The following is a 20,831-nucleotide window of genomic DNA, read 5'->3' on the forward strand; positions in this document are numbered from 1 at the left end:
CTTGAGTTTTACAATAAAAAATATAGCTTATAAGCTGTTTTAACCAGATCGGTCATGACATGTCGCTGTGTTTTTAGTATGTATTCTCCACAAATGTAGCCAAAACAATCTGAGGAGTTTTTACAAGTCCGTGGCATTTTGAAACCTAAAATCACATAAAATTAATTTTAAAACAACTTTCAAACTTCTATTTTATATTTATTGGCTCTACTTAAAAAAAATACTCAAACTACATATTAAATACTTAAATCCAATGTAGAGAACATGAACTTTATGCAAAACTTACCAAAATATTTGATATGAAAGGTAAACAATTAAACGACAAGTTTTCACTGAACTGTTGTAGTGTCACAATGAATACTGCGAATGCGCGTATTTACTACCATAAAAATCACCTTCAGCAATTCCCTCCTTTCTCTTACAACTGTCTGAAACTCATTTTGTAAATGAAACTTTACTTGTTTAATGGCAAATATCATTTAAGTTAATGAACTATTAATTTTTTTGGATAATCTAGTTTTTTCAAATAGCACCCTAGTGGGAACAAACACTTTTTAAAACCGGTACTTTTTTTGCAACATTTTGACACTAAAATTTTCAAAATGCTTTAAAAATAAGCTCACAAGAAAGAAAAAGCCAGATAAGTAAATAAATTTTTCTAGTCCCGCCTGTAAAATACCTAATTAAACACCGATGTAGCGTGCGGGAAGCGTCACTTTACCCACGTCAGTTTCATTTCCCACGGATCCGAGCCACTTCGGACATTTGCGGTATTTTACCGCACGGGTTTGGGAGCAATCGGATGATTTCGGAGATATTTACCATGCAATAAATTTGACGTTTGTCAATTCTGACGGCCATGTCAGTGAATGTATTCACGTTGTTTTGCGAAAATGTATCCAAAAACTAACGGTCGTAGAAAAAGTATGGTATGCAACACGTTCTGTAAACGTTTTAACTCACTCGTTTATTAAAAACTCGCTCCGCTGCGCACCACTCGTGAGTCAAATGCCGTGCACCTCGCTTGGTGCATAATATACTATTTTCTACTCCCGTCGGCAAAATACCTAATTACACACCGATCTAGGGTGCGGGAAGCGTCACTTTCTCACTTCAGTTTCATTTCTCACCGATCCGAACCACTTCGGACATTTCCGGGATTTCACCGCACGAGTTTGGGAGCAATCGGATGTTTTCGGAGATATTTCCCACGCTTTAAATTTTGACGTTTGTCAATTCTGACGACCATGTCAGTGAATGTATTCACGTTGTTTTGCGAAAATGTATAAAAAAACTAACGGTCGTAGAAAAAGTATGGTATGCAACACGTTCGGTAAACGTTTTAACTCACTCGTTTATTAAAAACTCGCTCCGCTGCGCACCACTCGTGTCAAATAAACTCGTGAGTCAAATGCCGTGCACCTCGCTTGGTGCATAATATACTATTTTCTACTCCCGTCGGCAAAATACCTAATTACACACCGATCTAGGGTGCGGGAAGCGTCACTTTCTCACTTCAGTTTCATTTCTCACCGATCCGAACCACTTCGGACATTTCCGGGATTTCACCGCACGAGTTTGGGAGCAATCGGATGTTTTCGGAGATATTTCCCACGCTTTAAATTTTGACGTTTGTCAATTCTGACGACCATGTCAGTGAATGTATTCACGTTGTTTTGCGAAAATGTATAAAAAAACTAACGGTCGTAGAAAAAGTATGGTATGCAACACGTTCGGTAAACGTTTTAACTCACTCGTTTATTAAAAACTCGCTCCGCTGCGCACCACTCGTGTCAAATAAACTCGTGAGTCAAATGCCGTGCACCTCGCTTGGTGCATAATATACTATTTTCTACTCCCGTCGGCAAAATACCTAATTACACACCGATCTAGGGTGCGGGAAGCGTCACTTTCTCACTTCAGTTTCATTTCTCACCGATCCGAACCACTTCGGACATTTCCGGGATTTCACCGCACGAGTTTGGGAGCAATCGGATGTTTTCGGAGATATTTCCCACGCTTTAAATTTTGACGTTTGTCAATTCTGACGACCATGTCAGTGAATGTATTCACGTTGTTTTGCGAAAATGTATAAAAAAACTAACGGTCGTAGAAAAAGTATGGTATGCAACACGTTCGGTAAACGTTTTAACTCACTCGTTTATTAAAAACTCGCTCCGCTGCGCACCACTCGTGTCAAATAAACTCGTGAGTCAAATGCCGTGCACCTCGCTTGGTGCATAATATACTATTTTCTACTCCCGTCGGCAAAATACCTAATTACACACCGATCTAGGGTGCGGGAAGCGTCACTTTCTCACTTCAGTTTCATTTCTCACCGATCCGAACCACTTCGGACATTTCCGGGATTTCACCGCACGAGTTTGGGAGCAATCGGATGTTTTCGGAGATATTTCCCACGCTTTAAATTTTGACGTTTGTCAATTCTGACGACCATGTCAGTGAATGTATTCACGTTGTTTTGCGAAAATGTATAAAAAAACTAACGGTCGTAGAAAAAGTATGGTATGCAACACGTTCGGTAAACGTTTTAACTCACTCGTTTATTAAAAACTCGCTCCGCTGCGCACCACTCGTGTCAAATAAACTCGTGAGTCAAATGCCGTGCACCTCGCTTGGTGCATAATATACTATTTTCTACTCCCGTCGGCAAAATACCTAATTACACACCGATCTAGGGTGCGGGAAGCGTCACTTTCTCACTTCAGTTTCATTTCTCACCGATCCGAACCACTTCGGACATTTCCGGGATTTCACCGCACGAGTTTGGGAGCAATCGGATGTTTTCGGAGATATTTCCCACGCTTTAAATTTTGACGTTTGTCAATTCTGACGGTCATATCAGTGAATGTATTCGTGTTTTTTTGTAAATGTATCCAAAAACTAACGGTCGTTCCGCTGTGCTCCGCTCGTGTCAAATAAACTCGTGAGTCAAATGCCGCTTACCGCACCTGTTGCATAATATACTATTTTATAAAAACGTACATACGTATACATACAATACTTATGTTAGTTTTTGACCCAACTTTTTACCATAATAAAACACTTTCAACAAAACATTCTAATCGTTGAATCTCAGAAGAAACTCCCCCTTTATTTTTAATTTTTCAAAAAATACTAATCTGTTTTTTTCTTTCCACTGCATGAGGTTGTTGAGAGTTTCTTCTGCATTTTTAATCATACCGGCTTGACAATTAATAATCAATAGAAGCAAAGCTTATTTTTTAACGGAGTTTGAAATTTTTGGTGTCGAAATGTTGCAAAAAAGTACCGGTTTTAGAAAGTTTTTGTTCCCACTTGAGTGTTATTTAAAAAAACTAGTTTATCCTAAAAAATTAATAGTTCATTCATTAGATGGTGCCTCCTAGACACAATTTTCAAAAATTAAATAAAATTAAAAAAAAAAACAAAAAAAAAATTAGAAAAACCCTCCTATCCTACGTTTGAACATTTTCCCAAAAAAGTTAGCCGTAACGATGACCAATTGGTTTTTGCCGATCCCGGTATATAAAAAATTTATAAATAAATTTGAAGACCCGAGTTCGTCTCAAAATTCTCGTCCACGTCAGCGTTCTAAGGTTGGCCGTCGCGAATAATTAAATACGCGCGATAAGATTTGAAAACGCAAATATTTTTTGCTGAATTAAAGCAATCGACATTTTAAATTAGAAACGGAAAATAATCAAGTACTACTCGACCGCTGTAATTTGGCCAATTTCAAAGTTAATTTTCTCTCGTGAACTACTAACTCGATTTGGATATACAAGGTGTTTTCTAATTGAATGTCAATAATTAACGAGGCGATTATTGTATTTTTTTACTATCAAGAGGCAATTTTTTCAAAATATAGACAGGTAGACATTAATGATACGCCACTGATTTCTCTTTAAAAAAATTCTTACAATCTCTAAACCAAATAAAAACCTCAATATCGTTAATATGACAACAAGCAGAGAAATTAGTTTTTATTTTTAAGTGAAAACCCTGGGACGGACTAAAAAACAATAACAGATGAAATCTGCTATTAAATGAATTCAAATGTCATTATTTGATTTAAGGAAACCAGTAGCGTACCATTGACTGCCTATGAACAAATAATATTTTGGTTAATTAGGTCGCCACTGCACTAGTTAAATCCATTTTTTTCGAAACGCACAGTAAAAACGCTGCCATAAATGGCCAACACTCAAAAAATATATCAGAAAGAAAGAAATATATCTGGCCTACCCCTGCCTTGGCACTCAAGTAAAAATAAATTTTTTGTTAATGGCTTTACTCAATCACAATAGGTAATAACAAGATTGAGACAGACTATACGAGATGCATGATCGATTATCGAGATAACGATTTGAAATTTGGAAGCGTTAATACAGGCTGAATATCTAATTTTTCGATAATATGTAGTCATTGGTTGCACTTCCGGTTTGAGCGGAAAAGACGGTAGCTTTCGAATTTTAAATGGCACACAAATGGCATTTTTTTTGTGTTTTTAAATTTTTATTTAATTTTTGAAAATTGTGTCTAGAAGGCTGTGACCCTCATAAATACTATTTACCGGATCACCTGATCATGGGAAAAATTGTAAACGAAACTTTTCTTTATTTGTCTAATGGTCAATAATGTAATGAACTATTATTTTTTTAGGATAACCTAGTTTCTTCAAATAGTATTTTAGTGGAAACAAAAACTTTTTAAAATCGGTAGTTTTTTGCAAAATTTTGGTACCAAAATTTTCAAAATCCGTTAAAAAATAAGCTCATAGGAAGAAAAAAAGCAGATAAGTAAATACATTTTTATAAAAACAAAATATTACTTAGGTGGCTTTGCTTCTATTCGTTATTAATTATTAAGTCGGTAAGATTAAAAATGCAAAAGAAACTCTCGACAAGCTCATTATTATTCTCGTCATGTTTATCTAACAGGCAATTACAATATCGAAGTCTTCTTACAAAGTCAACTTCATAAAGATGTTGATGGAGGTTATACTTAAAGAATGATAGCCGTGTTTTTTTTTAATTCTCCTCACAGATTCTCTTGAGATGTCTAATTCTAATGCCATTTCTCTTAGCGACTCAGCTGGATTTACGTTGACGTATCCCACACTCAAAGCCACCTAAGTAATATTTTGTTTTTATAAAAATGTATTTATTTACGTATATGATTTTTTCCTTCTTGTGAGTTTATTTTTTAACGGATTTTGAAAATTTTGCTGTCAAAATGTTGCAAAAAAGTACCGGTTTTAAAAAGTTTTTGTTCCCACTGGGGTGCTATTTGAATAAACTAGGTTAACCTAAAAAATTAATAGTTCATTACATTAAATGCTATTTGCCATTAGACAAGTAAAGAAACAAAGATTATAAGTGCTGCGTACATATGCTATGCTTGTGTATGTTATCGTACTCCGTATTTTAATTTTGTTTTCACCATCGGTTTTGGATCTTAGAGAAATATCTAATGCAACACGCTATCTACCTAATTAATAATTTTCAGAAACTTAAATTGCTCGTTCATAAAAGTGAGATGGTTTAAGTAATGGAAACAGTTATTGCTTACATTGTGTACAACGTTTAAGGGTAAAAGCTGTTTCCCCGCATTTTTTCTTGAGTAACATAATCGAAAAGTTTTAAAATAACGGCTAGTTCCTAGCGTGAGGAAAGCGTCATTTTACTATGTCAGTTTCGTTTCCCACAGATCCGAGCCACTTCGGACATTTCCGGGATTTTACCGCAGGGTTTTGGGAGCAATCGGATGTTTTCGGAGATAGTTCCCACGCTTTGAATTTTGATGTTTTTCAATTCTGACGGTCATATCAGTGAATGTATTCGTGTTGTTTTGCGAAAATGTACCCAAAAAACTAACGGTCGTAGAAAAAGTATAGTATGCAACACGTTCGGTAAGCTTTTTAACTCACTCGTTTATTAAAAACTCGTGAGTCAAATGCCGTTTACCGCACTTGTTGCATAATATACTATTACAAACTGTTTGCGGTCATCTCCTATTTATTATTTTTTTTTTATTATCTTTACAATAGAACGACACTATATGATTAACACTAATTAACAACTATGAATTAGATATGCTTCTTTGAGGAAGAACCTGATATTTTTCCGTCAACATCAAACTTAAAGTAATGAGATTGTGCTATAATTCAAAAACCATTAGGTTTGGAATATTATAGTATATTATGCAATAAGTGTGGTAAACGAGTTTATTTGACACGAGCGAAGCGAGTGTTTAAGAAACGAATGAGTTAAAAATTTACCGTTAGTTTTTGCGTAAATTTTCGCAAAACACGAATACATTTACTGACATGACTGTTAGAATTGACAAACGTCAAAATTCAAAGCGTGGAAAATGTCTCCGAAAACATCCGATTGCTGCCAAACCCGTGCGGTAAAATCCCGGAAATGTCCGAAGTGGCTCGGATCCGTAGGAAGCGAAACTGACATAGTAAAGTGACGCTTTCCTCACGCTAGATCGGTGGGTAATTAGGTATTTTACAGACGAAAGTAGAAAAATAATATTAATAATGATTTGAAGGTACAACTTCTGATTCCGCTCGCATAATACAACGAAAAAAATTATTTACTGAATCAACAACAAACAATGAAAATAAATGGTAAAAAAAATTCTAGTCGGATGACAAACAAAAAAGTTATAAACCATAAAACTTATCCAAAATTAACTACGAAATTGACCCGCCTTTTTTTCGCGAAGTGTATATTTTGCCCAAATCTAATGCGTAATATTTGGATCCTGCTTTCAAAGCATCGAAATTATTTACTTCGATGTTTATTTGATTTACGGCGTTTGTAATTTAAAAGTTATAGCCGCCATAACGCCATAAATTTAAGGCCGAAATTTTTCCACGGAAATACAATCAATAGATAACGCCACGACACATGAAAATATTATACAAATCAGGAACCTGTCGTAATATGGAATGGAATGTCGAGATTGACCGAATTTTATCCAAACTCGTCATGAATTTCGAGAAGAAATGACTACTGTACCCTGAAGAGTCCATACAATCAGGATTCACACGAGGAGATCCTCCAACTGAAAGGAAACAGTCAATTATTACATCTGTCTACAAGAAAGGGGACTGGAAAGATGGCTGGAAGAATTTCCAGTCACTAAAGGCATCTATGGTTTCAAGTTACTGGCTTGATTTTCGAGAGAAGTCAAATTGAAAACCGCATCTTGTCACCGCGTTTCTGAGCGACAGGGTGATTCTTAAAAATGTGCGTTTCTAAAAACCCCCTATAACTTTTTTATTTGTAAAGATAGAGATTTTTATTAACATTTTTGGAAGATTTTTTAATGGCGAATCCACCTGTTTCACCGATTTTGTCTTAAAGCCTTTTTTTCACGAGATATAACACAAAGTTACATTTTTTTTTTTAAATGGAATACCCCAATTTAAAAAAAAAATAGTTTTCTAATAAAATTTCCTATCAAACGATGGGCCATACACGTATTTTTATTAAGATATCTGCAACTTTTAATAATTACCATCGTAGGCTGTGCTAATCTCTGACCTATGCAGTTTTACGGTATCTATCTAGGTAGCTATGATCAGATAAAAACAATTGCCATGATACACAAGCCCAAGTGTCAAAAGTGACGTCTTCGTCAAGCTATACAAATGTTTGAAAACTTTGAAAAGTACGACATGATAAAATGTTATATTGCAAGTTACGAAAATCGACAGACGGCGTTAAATCTATATTTCCAGAGATATCCGGAAAGAAGGCTACCTAGCTCAATAATATTTTTGAAGTTAAAATGTCATCTACAAGAATACGGATCCTTTACAAAACCGCGGCTTAGGACGTATAGAAGCTTAGCCATTGACAAAGAGTTGGAAGAAGTAACGGTTCTGGGAGAAATAGAAATTAACCCGAATACTTCGACACAAGTTTAGGCCCTATCGAGCCCGACGAGTGCATCAATTTTTTTCGGCAACGGGATTTTGCTCCAACACGTGCTAACCAGGTGGTACCTAAATAAATGCCAATAGGACCCCGATTTTTCCAGGAAAGTTATTTGGACGGACGAAGCAACGATTTCTAGTGATGGAATATTCACCAGGCATAACTGCTATTACTGGAAACAGCAAAATCCCCATATTATGGTGGAACAAGGGAATCGGGGAAGGTTCAGTTTTAAGGTATGGGTATTTTTGCCGAAAAATACAACATTTGTTTCAGAATTAAAGAGACTTGTTAGACCTAGCTTTTAAGTGTTACGTAGTTTAATTAATAAAAAATTTAAAGAAAAAAATTGCTTTTAATAACTTTATATCCGTTCGGTAATTATTGTAAACTAGAATTTAAAGTGCGAGGTTGCTGCGCCCGCTCGTGTCGTAGCCTACTTGATTTTGTATAAAAAAAAATAATAAAACTTTATCTACACATTTAATAAAAATAGGTGTATGGCACATCGTTCGACAGGAAATTTTATTAGAAAACTATTTTTTTTAGAACAATTTTGTAGAAATATCTGGGGAACTAAAGGCTTTAAGACAAAACGGGTTAAATAGAGAGATTCTCGCTTAAAAAAACTTTAAAAAATGCTTTTTCCCAAAACTCTATGCTTACAATTACAAAAGTTATAGAGGGCCTTTAAAATCGCACATTTTTGAGAATCACCCTGTAGCTCAAAAACGCCTTGACATATCACGATACGGTTTTCAGTTTTTGACTTCTCTCGAAAATCGAGCCATAACATGCCAATCAGTTTTGGGCTAACTATACAACTATACTGCAAATGCTTAAAGCCTTAGAAGCCCCTATACGGTGTACTCTGTACTAGGGGCTTGCTGTTTGCGGGTCATGGCGCTATTTTTTTGTGAAACGAAAGATGAGTCAATAGAATTTTGTTATCCCATTGCATTTCTGAACTACAGGGTAATGTTAAAAATTTCTCGATTTGCGGGACTCGTACCTCGTTAATATTTAAGCTGTGGAAAAAATAAAAATACGTCAATAGAGATTTTGACGTAGAAGCCAATGGGGTAGCTCGTTTTTTTCGGATTTTTTTTTTGGATTATGTATTATACTGAATATTACTTCGGCAATTTTATTAAGACATTTAATTTGTTAATCAAATTATTCTAAATATTATGTCAACGAAGACTGGAAATGTTGCTGTGTTGTTTTGTGTTGTATCGTGAAAATACGGATAAACTGTATTTGCACGGGTAAAATGCAAAATAAATGTAGTCTTTATGAAACAAATACTACTTGTTTTTAATACATAGCTATTGTTTTTTTTTTTGATATTTTGTTTATTTGTCGAAAGTCAACAACTAGCCTTTTATGACTATCGCTTTTATTGATTAAAAAGGAGGGCTCGAATACGGTGAAGTGCTTTTACGTATTATTTTTCCTTCCAGTAATTCCTTTACAGGGTCTCTAAAAATTTGTTTATCTGTCTCAGCTACTCTGTATCGGCGATGCTTAACTATTTTCGAGCTAGTCACTTCAATTTTCATCTTAACAGCTGTTACCTTACGAGTTTTATGATGCTAAGCTCTCAATTTACCAACTTCCTTTCTTGTATTGTCACAGGAAGACGAAGAACAGGAACTACTTCTTGAAGTCCCACTAGATTCACTAGTTACACTTCGGGATCGGTATCTTTTACTACTGTTTTTTTTAGGCATATTTAATTGCACGCAGGCTATCACAAAAACACCAACAATTCGACAAGTTCGCTCGAGAGTCCGCCACTTCTGATGTAGTCTTTATGAAATAAATACTACTTGTTTTTAATACATTTAATAGTTCGATTGAAACATTATATGCACGGCGAATGACCCAAGCCTAACTTTATCCTTTCGTGGGCCTGTGAAAGTAATATAAAATTAATAGTGTTTACAATATGGGAACACGGGGTTGAGTCGCCGATAAAGGACGCCGACGGTATCGCTCTGTGTGAATGACGCGACGACACGTCGCTAAGATGATAAAAGGATGCCGACGGCATAAAGTATGTTTTACTTCTATGTAATTTTTACAAATTTATTATCTAGGTATCTAGAACGAAGACAACCCAATAAAAAAAAATTGGTAATCAACTAATCAGTTTTGGATCTTTTAAACCTTATCGGTAAATTAGTAAAATTAATCTTTTGACGACAGTTACAATAAGTCCTACAAATTCTTGTCCGCCCCTTTATAATACTTAATGCGGTAGAAAATTATACCAACACTGCATTTAATATCAGGGAGGCCAATTTGAGCAGTTTCTTTAGCTGTAAATTTAGATTGACGTTTCGACTATTCTTTTATAAGAAATACATTTTTTAAACTAATGCAAATTTAAACTAATTTTTAATTTTAAACTAATTTGGTGATCACAGTGATCTAGATATTGGAGGTGGAGAAACCATAAAACATTTCAACCATTTTAAATATTTAGGAGTGACGCTCTCCATAAACGGAAACAAGGAATGCAGATATCTAGAGCAATTCTTGATACCAACGAACCTAAATTTCTCATTGAGTATGGGCATATCTAGAAAGCGGAACCGAATAGATGGAAAATAAAATCTAGGATTTTGCTCCTCTAGAAAGAAAGTCCATCAAGAAGCTGGAAAGGTGACTTACAGGAAGCTATGGTAGCTAGACACTTAAACATTTCGTTATTTTCTTTTAGTAACTACATAGTTTTGTTTTTGGTGCATTGTTAAAATTTCTGTTTTTTTTCAGAGGCAGAGAATCAAAACCAACGCCACGTTCAATGCGTTTTTACTGGCCACTGCGCCAAAGCTGGCCAACCAACTGAACACTCTTTCCATGGTCAGACATTTAATTTTGGAGGACGATTTTAAAGAATACTGGGGATTTTATCTGCTCAAAGGTTCCTCGGTCACTGTGAATACGTGCGTGAGGTATTTTTAGATACCGCTTATTTTTCGCCGATAAACGGGACCCATTAGAAATTGTTTTTTTTTAATTAAACCAAAAATAATCGCTATCAGGCGTCAACGAACAGATTGCGATTCGTACGGTAATGAAGTCGAAAATTTTAACCTATATATTTTTTTATAAATTATTGGAATATTTTATTTATTCAATTTATTTTAACTACGATGGCCTTGGAACTATGGCACAAAAATATAATATACAAGGTGGTCAGATAAGAATACAAAGTGCAATCGAAAACTATTCGTGGCAGAGATTTGCGGTAAATTTTTTTATCATGAAATGGCCAAAACAAGATTGCGTGGAATATATTTTTAGATTTTTATTAATTGGTCCATCATGTTTCGGTATTTTAGTGATGTGATGCTTCTTATAATCTTATATAACGATGGCAATACAATATTCCTAAATTTTTTGGGTAGGATTCTCATCCATGGTTGTTTTGTATAAAATTGTATATGGCCCATTTCTTAAAAATTGCATCCAGCATATTTGAAGTGAGTTTCTTTTTCCTCCGTTGGTATTTTTGGATCTTTTGTAAACTGCTTCTTCCAAGAGTCTTGTTGATATAAAACCCTCTTGTTTCATTTCATTTAGTATGAAAGTATTACCTTTTCTACATTTTTTAATTATATTATAATAATCTTGTGGCACATACAATAAATGAATGCCCTGATATTAAAAATTTGTGGTCTATGATTTCCACCTCATTTCCACCACTTTAGAGATATTTTGATGTTTCTGTTTTGATTTTAGGTGTTTTAAGAGGCACGAAGCCACTTCTTAGAAACCTCTAGAAGCTTTCGTTCATCCCAAACGTACATGTATACATTATCGTTGTGGAAATTGTGTATGCCTAAATTAAAAAAAAAACACGTTACATTTATAATAAGCTATTGAAGTAGTTAACTTTGGGAATGGTAACGCTTTCCGCAAATCGAATGAAAAGCCAAAATAATGAGATCGGTTACTTGATACTCTCTCTTGATCTCATTTTAACACATTCCTAGCCTATTCTGCTAGCTTCAAATGAATATCATGTTCTTCGATAAGTTTTTTCTGTTCTTCTTAAACTAACCAAAACATCGACGATCTGTTAGCGGCCATGTTGTTTACTGAAAACCGCAAGGTTTTATGGGTCTTACTTCAGAATTTGTCATTAGAGCTGTCATTGGTTAAAAACCAAATTTTAAACATCGCGCATGCGCACGCTGAATGAACCTACTCAAAAAAACATTTACATAGTTGCTTCACGAGTAACTAAAACTAACCAAAACTAAATGAGAAACGTCAAATAAAGCCCTATTAGGAAAGGCATCAAGAAGTGACAGGCAGTCTACCACATTTTATATCGTCATGCTTTGCATCACATAGCATAAAATAAAAAATATTTGATTTATGTCATTGCATAAGTTTTACTTTAAGTTTACTTAAGAAGAATGATAGGGGTACTCTAATTCGATCCCCTCCACTGATTTAAACAAAAAAATGTTTTTTTAATATTAACACTTGTATCTACGCTCGTATAAAAATGTTATAACTCGGTAACGGTAGGTCCCATGTCTGTCCGTTCTCCGTTCTCGTTTGCTCGTTCTTCCTGAATAACTTTCGAACCGTTGAAGCTACAAAATTAAAATTTGCCTCATTTTTAACCCTCCACGAGGCACATAAGCTTATAAGAAATGGCCCTGATCCGACGCCGGTATCCATCTTTTTTTTCGCGATTTTCGACTGTTTTTGGACCTTGCTATGGAACTCGATAAGTGTCCGAAATTTGAAGCAATCGACTTCATATTTGGCATACATATGTAGCTTTGACCCGGGACGGAACCTATTGAAAATGGGAGGGCTGGGGGATCGGGAAGTATTTTAAAAAAAATAAAAATCGCGTGTGCAAGGGTCTACAAATAAAAATATTTTTCAAAAACCGTTTACAAGACCGAAAAAATGGTTCAACCAGAAGAAGTAGAAGATATGGCTCTATAAACTTTTATTCGTGACAATTTTTCTAAAATATACAGGGTGCGCCACAATTTCAAAAAATTGGAAAATGGGTCTCCCTATTATTGAACATTGGTTATAACTGAAAGACTATGATTTAGATCTCACTTTCTTTTATATTGCGATTTACCCCGCATAGATAGCAAAAACTTTTGTATGTAAGGTTTTCACCTATTGTACAGGATGTTCCCGATATTTGGTGCTTAACGAGAAATGTGTTAAGTGTCCTAAATTTGCAGATATCAACTTCAAATTCAGCAGAGAAGTAAAAGTCCGTGTCCACATTGAAACTGTAGAAATTGGGCGCAATCAAATATTACCAAGTATTTTTTAAAATATATTTGAATTTTTTTATTTTGGTAATTTTAGCTTCCAGAAAAATATGTTTTCCTACATAACCGTTCACCCCATCGTTAAAATTCTTTAACCGGCAGACGCAGAAGATCCAGTGCAATAATATTTATTTCAGGCATTTTTTCGATTATATACAGGGTTTTCAAATTATAGGCAAAAATCTACAAGACCTAGAAAATTGTTCGTTTACAGAGTAAATTATTAGCCGCAAATCAAAAATCGTAAAAAATATGGCTAATTGGTTCAAACGGTGTCATAGGCCGCATCAATTTTTGTATTTGTGTTGTCAACACGCGATGACATCATTGATTATTACGGCGCACTGCATGGTTTCAAAAAAAACTTATTTTCTCGAAAACCATTTACTATTTTCAAAAAATTCTTGAACGAGGAAAGTGGAAAATCCAGGGCTATAACCTCTACTTCGAACGATGATTGAATCATATACACAACAAATCTAAAATATCCTAAAAATTTCCGTTTTTGGGGGTAAATTATTGGCGATAAATGAAAAACCGTTAAAGATGGGATAATTTTATTTGAACAGTATCGTAAACCGTGTCATGAAAGAGTTTGAGGTTTTGTCAATTATACAGGGCGCGAAATATTTGAAAAAATATCATTCGACAACGCTATTATTTGTGCAAATTTTAATATTTACCGATGTTTGCTGTAACTTTGAATTTCGACGAGATGTGAAGGACATTTTATACAGGGTAGATCACAATTAAATTACATCGATTTTGCGAAAGTTGCATAGTGGTCCGCAGGAGCACGATAGAAAAACAAGGCGTCCCTTTATCAGACGAAACCGCGAAGTTCTTTCCATTTAAAATACAAAGCTGCTTCGCGCTACGCGCCACAAACCTGCCACGCCCAGCGACGATTTTTCGAAAGCAATCTTGTTCTATCTATTTTTGCTTTTAAGATAAAAAGTAAAATTCAGAATGGCAATAAAAATCATATCTTTAACTGTAACATAACAATCGAATAATCCAGGTAAACAAACGCCCAATCCCGCAGACTAAACAACTATTGTCATTTACGAGTATTTTTAAAATCCGGGGCACACTCGATTGTTCGATTTTCGATCGGATTTATCACGCCGTTATCAATATCAAACAATATTTTAGATGGCCCGGTGCCTCGTTGATAGTTATCAGAGGGCACAAACATCTTCACGAGTGCGCCTACATCGGAGACGATTCGTCGGAGGAAATGGACGAGCTCATGGAAGCCGTCAGGGAAGGCACTTACGTAGGCGATGGGCAAGATCTAGAAGGCTTGGGCGTTTCGAACGAGTCGGTAGCGAATGATCCCGATTTAATGAAACGCCACAGGGCCGATGTTAAGTTTCACAGGTAAACAAAGTTCGGTATACATACAGTTATTTTTAATTTTAATGCTACGTGGCCACTTGATTGAGAGATAAAATATAAAATGATGATAAATGGTAAAGTCTGTTCATATATATAAGAAAGTGACTAACTGATACGAATTAAGGAAAGACCCGGGCAAGCTATAACAATGAAATCTGGCCGAACAGGTCCCTACTTTGCTTAGAATTTAATTATTTGGGGATTTGCTAGGAAAGATACTAAACAATATTTATTTATTTATGTATGTATTTATGTTTAAATCTAAAAAAAATACAAATTATTTTTATTACCTACTTAAATTACTTAAAATTATTCACGTAATATATTAGTATCACTATCACTATCATCGCCTGTTCTAATTATTATTTGTTCCATACTATTTGCAATATGGATATACGATTGTTCTGCTTTTTCTATATGTTTAACAGAATTTGCCCAACTTTGTGGAGGGATGTTAAAAACTCCGGTTTCTATAAGTTTGAGGACATTGGAGTTAACACGGGGAAAAACATTGTTACGACGAATGGCAGATTTCAGTTGGTGCCAAACATATTCAATGGGATTAAATATACAGTGGTAAGGTGGAAGCTTTAAAACTGTATGCCCAAGATTTTTTGCATAATTATCACAGACGTATTCCTTTTGTAGGTTCAAGCTTTGTAGAACCTCAATTAATTGCTTTTTGGTATAATTTTCGGGAAAATAAATGTCGTTATTATACATGTAGTTTTGGGTTGTTGCTTTTGTCTCACATGAGGAAAGGGTTTTAGTCAACTATCTACTGTGATAACTTACATTGTCCATTACAATGACGCTATTAGGAGGAATGTTTGGAACTAGTTTGTTTTAAAACCAACTTTCAAATAAATTAGCGGTGGTGTCTTCATGGTAATCCAGAGAAGAATTTTTAATATTTTTCGCAGACAGAGAAAGTCCGTTTGGAATCCAACCATCATTAGAGCCAGCATACAAAATAGTTATTCTTTTACCCTCTTTCTGATGACGCGTTTGTTTTACGCTTATCAGTTGAGTCAACCCAACCCTTTTCCGGGTATCATAAGTGTCGAACCAGGTTTCATCCAAGTAAATAATTGGCCTTTGTTGTTCTCTGTAAATCCTAATTTTTTCTAGATATTCCAGTCGCCATTTCTGAATTCTAAAAGGTTCCATTAAAACTTGCCTTTTGTCATTTTTTTAAATCTAAAACCCATGTGTTGAATACACTTCCATAAGGTAGTACTGCTACATTTAACACCGGTTTCATCTTTTTAAAGCCTCCTAATTAAGATATTTAATGTAGGAACGCGTTCATCTACACTCGACAAAATGTCAGCATCGCTTGTTTTTTTCCTCGCTGAAATGGGATTATTCACAATTTTCCATACAGTTGATGTTGGAATTTTCGTCAATATGGCCGTTTCTTCTAAAGATGCTTGCATGCTGGCACCACGTTCAATGAGAGTCAAATAAACATTGTTTATAACTTCCTTAGTCTCAATAGTCCCGTTTTTCTACATTTGGGCGGGAGCATCTCCTGAGATACACTAGACTCGCACATGTTTTGCATAATTCGCACACGATTCAACGCACGAAATAAGAATGATTACTAATAAACTTAAACTAAGTAGTATACCAAACCAAAGAATATTAAACACAGGTAGGTATAAAATTATTTTCTATCACGGACCACAATTTTACCTGAATTTAAATTCCGAAACTTTAGGTAATAATCTTGTTGCATTTTATGTTAATGACCACCCTTGGATAATCCCATTTAAAAGCAATTGATCACTTTCTTATATCTATGAACAGACCATACCTTGGGACTTTTACTGCGGATTGTAATAAAAATTTGGTTAGTTCCATACGCGGCGATGTTCTATCGATCTAAAAATGTTTAATGTTGCGACGTTGCCGCTTTTATTGCCTTTTCCGGTCCGCTAATACTTTATAATTGTTTTTCAATAATGCGTTCTTGTAATTGTCTTTAGTGAAATAAATTTATTGTTTTCTTTATTTTTTCAACCAAAACATAGTTTCAATCAAATTTGTGTTACTACGACACTGGAGCCAGTAGAAAGTTAAAATTTTGAACGTAGCTTAGGAAGGTACTGTACAGTAGTTCTTTGGAATTAGTTACGAATCATACAGGGTTGTTTATAACAAATGATTTACCTGCGAGATAAAAACATATTGAACAATGCACGTTTTTAAGTAGAACATCCTGTATATTATCACCTATTCTAAGAGCAAGTTAAATCCCCTTCCGAATTATGCATTATACAGTGTGTCCCACTTAAGAACTGTACACCTTTGTAAAATCTTTGTTTATGGTTTAATTTTCTTTTTTTTTTGTTTGATAGGTCTCTGAAAAATGCACTAAAACCATGTTTTGCTTATTGCTTCAATTTAAAGTCACAGCCAACTGAGACTATTTAACAAAAGAGAGACAAGAGAGAAGTGCTATTAGGGATTTTTTTTTAAGGCAACGAATACTTATTCAGGAGTACTTAGAATCCAACTATACCAGTTTTTATAATGTTTCAATACAGGGTTTTGAAATATAATTTGTGCTTACATTGCTGTAAAATCTTTGCCTGGACAGAAATACACAGTTTTTATTTTTATTTTCAACAATTTCTTTAAAAGAAGAAATGATCTTCATGTTCATGAATGTTACATAAGAAATACTAAGAGAGTATAGGTTTTTTCATGCAAGACGGACACCCACCCACCAAAACATTTTTTTTCACGAATCACGTGATCTTGAACGTGTACGGGATACGTACTCGACGCGCGTTTCGCCAACCAAGTTGGCATCTTTAGGAGAAGATTAAAACTAAACTTAATAACAAATGCTCTCTATATATATATACACATCGGGAGAGGGGATTACGCACTGTTCACGCAACCAATCAGCGCGTATAATGGGCTAAATGGGCTTGGACCTCTGTCCTTGTTCAGTGCCTTATTCCCTCTCTTAACAATTTCTAAGCTTTCGTAGGCACCTAATTTTCTACTATTATTTACCTGTTTAACTAATTTTAAATTACTTATGATTATTGTTAAATATATGTTCGGCTACACTTGATTGAAGAGCTAATCACTCTAACAAAGCTTTGCATGAGTCAAAATATATATATATATATATATATATATATATATATATATATATATATATATATATATATATATGATGACACTATATTCCGGGATATCATCCGTTCGCTCGTTGAACTCCGACTGGAATCCTGCATCCGACTGGAATCCTGCAAATCATCATATATATATATATATATATATATATATATATATATATATATATATATATATATATATATATATATATATATATATATATATATATATATATATATATATATGATGACACTATATTCCGGGATATCATCCGTTCGCTCGTTGAACTCCGACTGGAATGCTGCATCCGACTGGAATCCTGCAAATCTTGCATCCGACTGGAATCCTGCAGACGTTTCGCCAAAATCTCACTTGGCATCTTCAATGCTCGCGCTCCGAAAACACTTCGAACACTGGGAGGTTATCGGCGGTGCGTGCGGTATTTATACTCTGCGCCGGAGATGGTAACGGTGCTGCTTGTGCGTGGGGGGAGGTGGCTCCGCCCCCTGAATTGTCGCGTTGTTAATTTCGCCCGATCGTAGTTGCGATGTCCCCGTTGGCTGCTGCGTATCGCTCTGCTGTTTGATCATCGTTCTCCACGTGTTGGATAAATGCAAAGCGTCGTCTCTCGTATTGAGGTGTCCCGACTTTTCTATTTCAATGGCCTCTCGTATAATCCTAGTCCTAAAATCAGGAATATTAGCTATTTGTTTGCAAGTGCCGAAATCAATTTTATGGCCTGTCTGATGTTGGTGCTGAAACAAAGCAGATGTTGTTTGTTTGTTTCTTATGGCTAAACGATGTTCCTCGAGCCTGGCTGAAATCCTTCTGTTGGTCTGTCCCACATACGTCAGGCTGCACGATCCGCATGCTACACTGTATACTCCTTGGTTTTCCAGAGTAATTTTTTGTTTTGGGTTTCTTAGTATTGCTCCGATGGTATGGTCAGGTTTATATGCCGTTGATATGTCGTGTTTCCGTAATATTCGGCCGATTTTGTCAGTAACCCCCTTGATGTATGGCAGGACAGCGATCGATCTTCGTTGGGTCTCGTCCTGCATTCTCTGTTGCGGCTGTTGTTGTTTACTGATTGCCTTGCTGATGGTATGCCTTTGGTATCCGTTTTGTCGAAGACAGGTACTAATTTTCTTCAGTTCTTTATCTCTGTTCCTCTCGTTTGTGAGCCTGAAGGACCGAGCAATTAATGTATTTGCCACTGCCTGTATCTGTGATGGGTGGTGATGAGATTTAGCGTTCAGATATCTATTAGTGTGTGTTGGTTTTCTATAGACAGTGTGTTCCAAGTGTCCATCTTCGGTCCTTGTGATGTGCACATCTAAAAAGTGCAGACTGTTATCCTCTTCAAGTTCTATTGTAAATTGAATCCTTGCCAAAAGGCCATACAACAAATACGTCATCAACGTATCTTGTCCATAGTTTTGGCTTCAGATTTGCCTTCTCTATTGCTTTCTTTTCGAAGTAAATCATGAAGAGGTTGGCAATCACAGGTGAGAGAGATGATCCCATTGCTGCTCCATCTATTTGTCGGTAAATTTTCCCGTTGTGCATAAAGTAAGCGTTTTTCAGGCAATGTCTTGACAGATCCATTATGTATGGCGGAAGATCTTCGTTTTCTTCTATAAGCAAGAGTGCCTCTTCTACTGGAATACTCGGGTAGAGGGATTTGACATCGAAACTTGCCATAATGTCGTCCTTGTCCATCCTGAGAGAACCTAAAATCTGAGTGAAATGTTCTGAGTTTTTAACATAGGAATCTGCCTTTTCCACTATAGGCTGAAGTGCACTGGCCAGATGTTTTTCCAGCTTGCATAATGGTGAGTTAAAGGCGCTTACGATTGGACGCAGGGGAACCTCGTCTTTATGGATCTTTGGGAGCCCGTAGAATTTTGGGCAACGACTCGATTTTTCCCTCGGAATAAGTTTCTTCTTTGTATCCTCGTTTATTGATGAATCGAGAATTTTGGACTTAGTTGTTTTTTCCAAATATGTCGTGGGATCTCTGGTGACTAGTTTGTATATTGGGTCGTTCAAAATATCCTCCAATTTTGCATTATAATCCGACGTATTCATGACGACAGTGGCATTTCCTTTGTCTGCTGGCATTATTAGAATGTTTACGTTTTTGTTTAGATTCCTTAAGGCTTGCATTTCTTCTCTGCTTAAGTTTGGTTGCGGTGGTTTTGACTGTCTTAAGGGTTTTTCACTTAAAACTCCGCACGCCAATAACTCCAAAACGAAAAGAAATATTTAATTTATGTAAAAAGTAGTCAAAGTGTGGGGTCAAGTAGATATTTCCTAAAGTTTAAAAAATTCGACGCCTGCAAAGAGCTGGGCGTCGCGACGCGTCGAAAAATTATTCGATTGCAGAGACTTTGGAAATACGCGCATACAAAAGTACATATTATTTAAAAACTTTTTTGTTATTTACTCAAACTTATTTACTTTACCCGTTTCTAAGTTATACCGATTTAAAGTAAACATTTCTTGATTAATAAAAAATGCGATTAACGCTTATTTTTACAAGTATGCCATGAATGTTAGTTATTATGGCAACCATTGTTGTCGCAGTTGTTTTAAGTGCAATTACAAACAATAGATTTCAACTATTTTAGTATGGATTTTATTTATTATTTTTTATCGATTTAGTTCTGATAACATGATAAATAAATGAAAAAACAGTAAAATACCTACAAGATAATAACCAAAATTATTATTGCAATTAACTACATAATAAGACATTTCAAAAATTTTGTTCAAAATTATGTCCATCTGCTCGAACACAACTATCAAAAACTTTTAACAGATGAGCTTGGGTCACTTGTAGTAGAGTCCTTCTTGTGATAGCGGCACACGCTGCACTAATTTTGTTAATGAGATCAGCCATATCTTCGATAGGTTCTTCATAGATAACGTTTTTTAGGTAGCCCCAAAGAAAATAATCTGGTGGTGTAATGTCCGGGGACCTCGCCGGCCACCTTACCGG

The 20,831-nt window shown here is 35.4% G+C and overlaps 1 protein-coding gene across 5 annotated transcripts in view; it reads left to right on the forward strand.

Moving 5' to 3' along the window:
* The window catches only part of LOC132701659 (uncharacterized), a 39,927-nt gene that overhangs the window by 7,618 nt on the left and 11,478 nt on the right, over positions 1-20,831 (forward strand). For 4 of the 5 annotated variants that reach the window (XM_060669768.1, XM_060669778.1, XM_060669753.1 and 1 more), the window contains exons 4-5: positions 10,740-10,921; positions 14,444-14,671. In XM_060669768.1, coding sequence (XP_060525751.1) covers positions 10,740-10,921; positions 14,444-14,671 — 410 coding nt within the window. The remainder of the gene's footprint in view (positions 1-10,739; positions 10,922-14,443; positions 14,672-20,831) is intronic. The other variant, XM_060669786.1, reaches the window with a different exon arrangement.

The sequence above is a fragment of the Cylas formicarius genome, unplaced genomic scaffold (assembly GCF_029955315.1).
Source record: "Cylas formicarius isolate icCylForm1 unplaced genomic scaffold, icCylForm1.1 PGA_scaffold_10__41_contigs__length_53128322, whole genome shotgun sequence".
NCBI classification, from domain to species: Eukaryota; Metazoa; Arthropoda; class Insecta; order Coleoptera; family Brentidae; genus Cylas; species Cylas formicarius.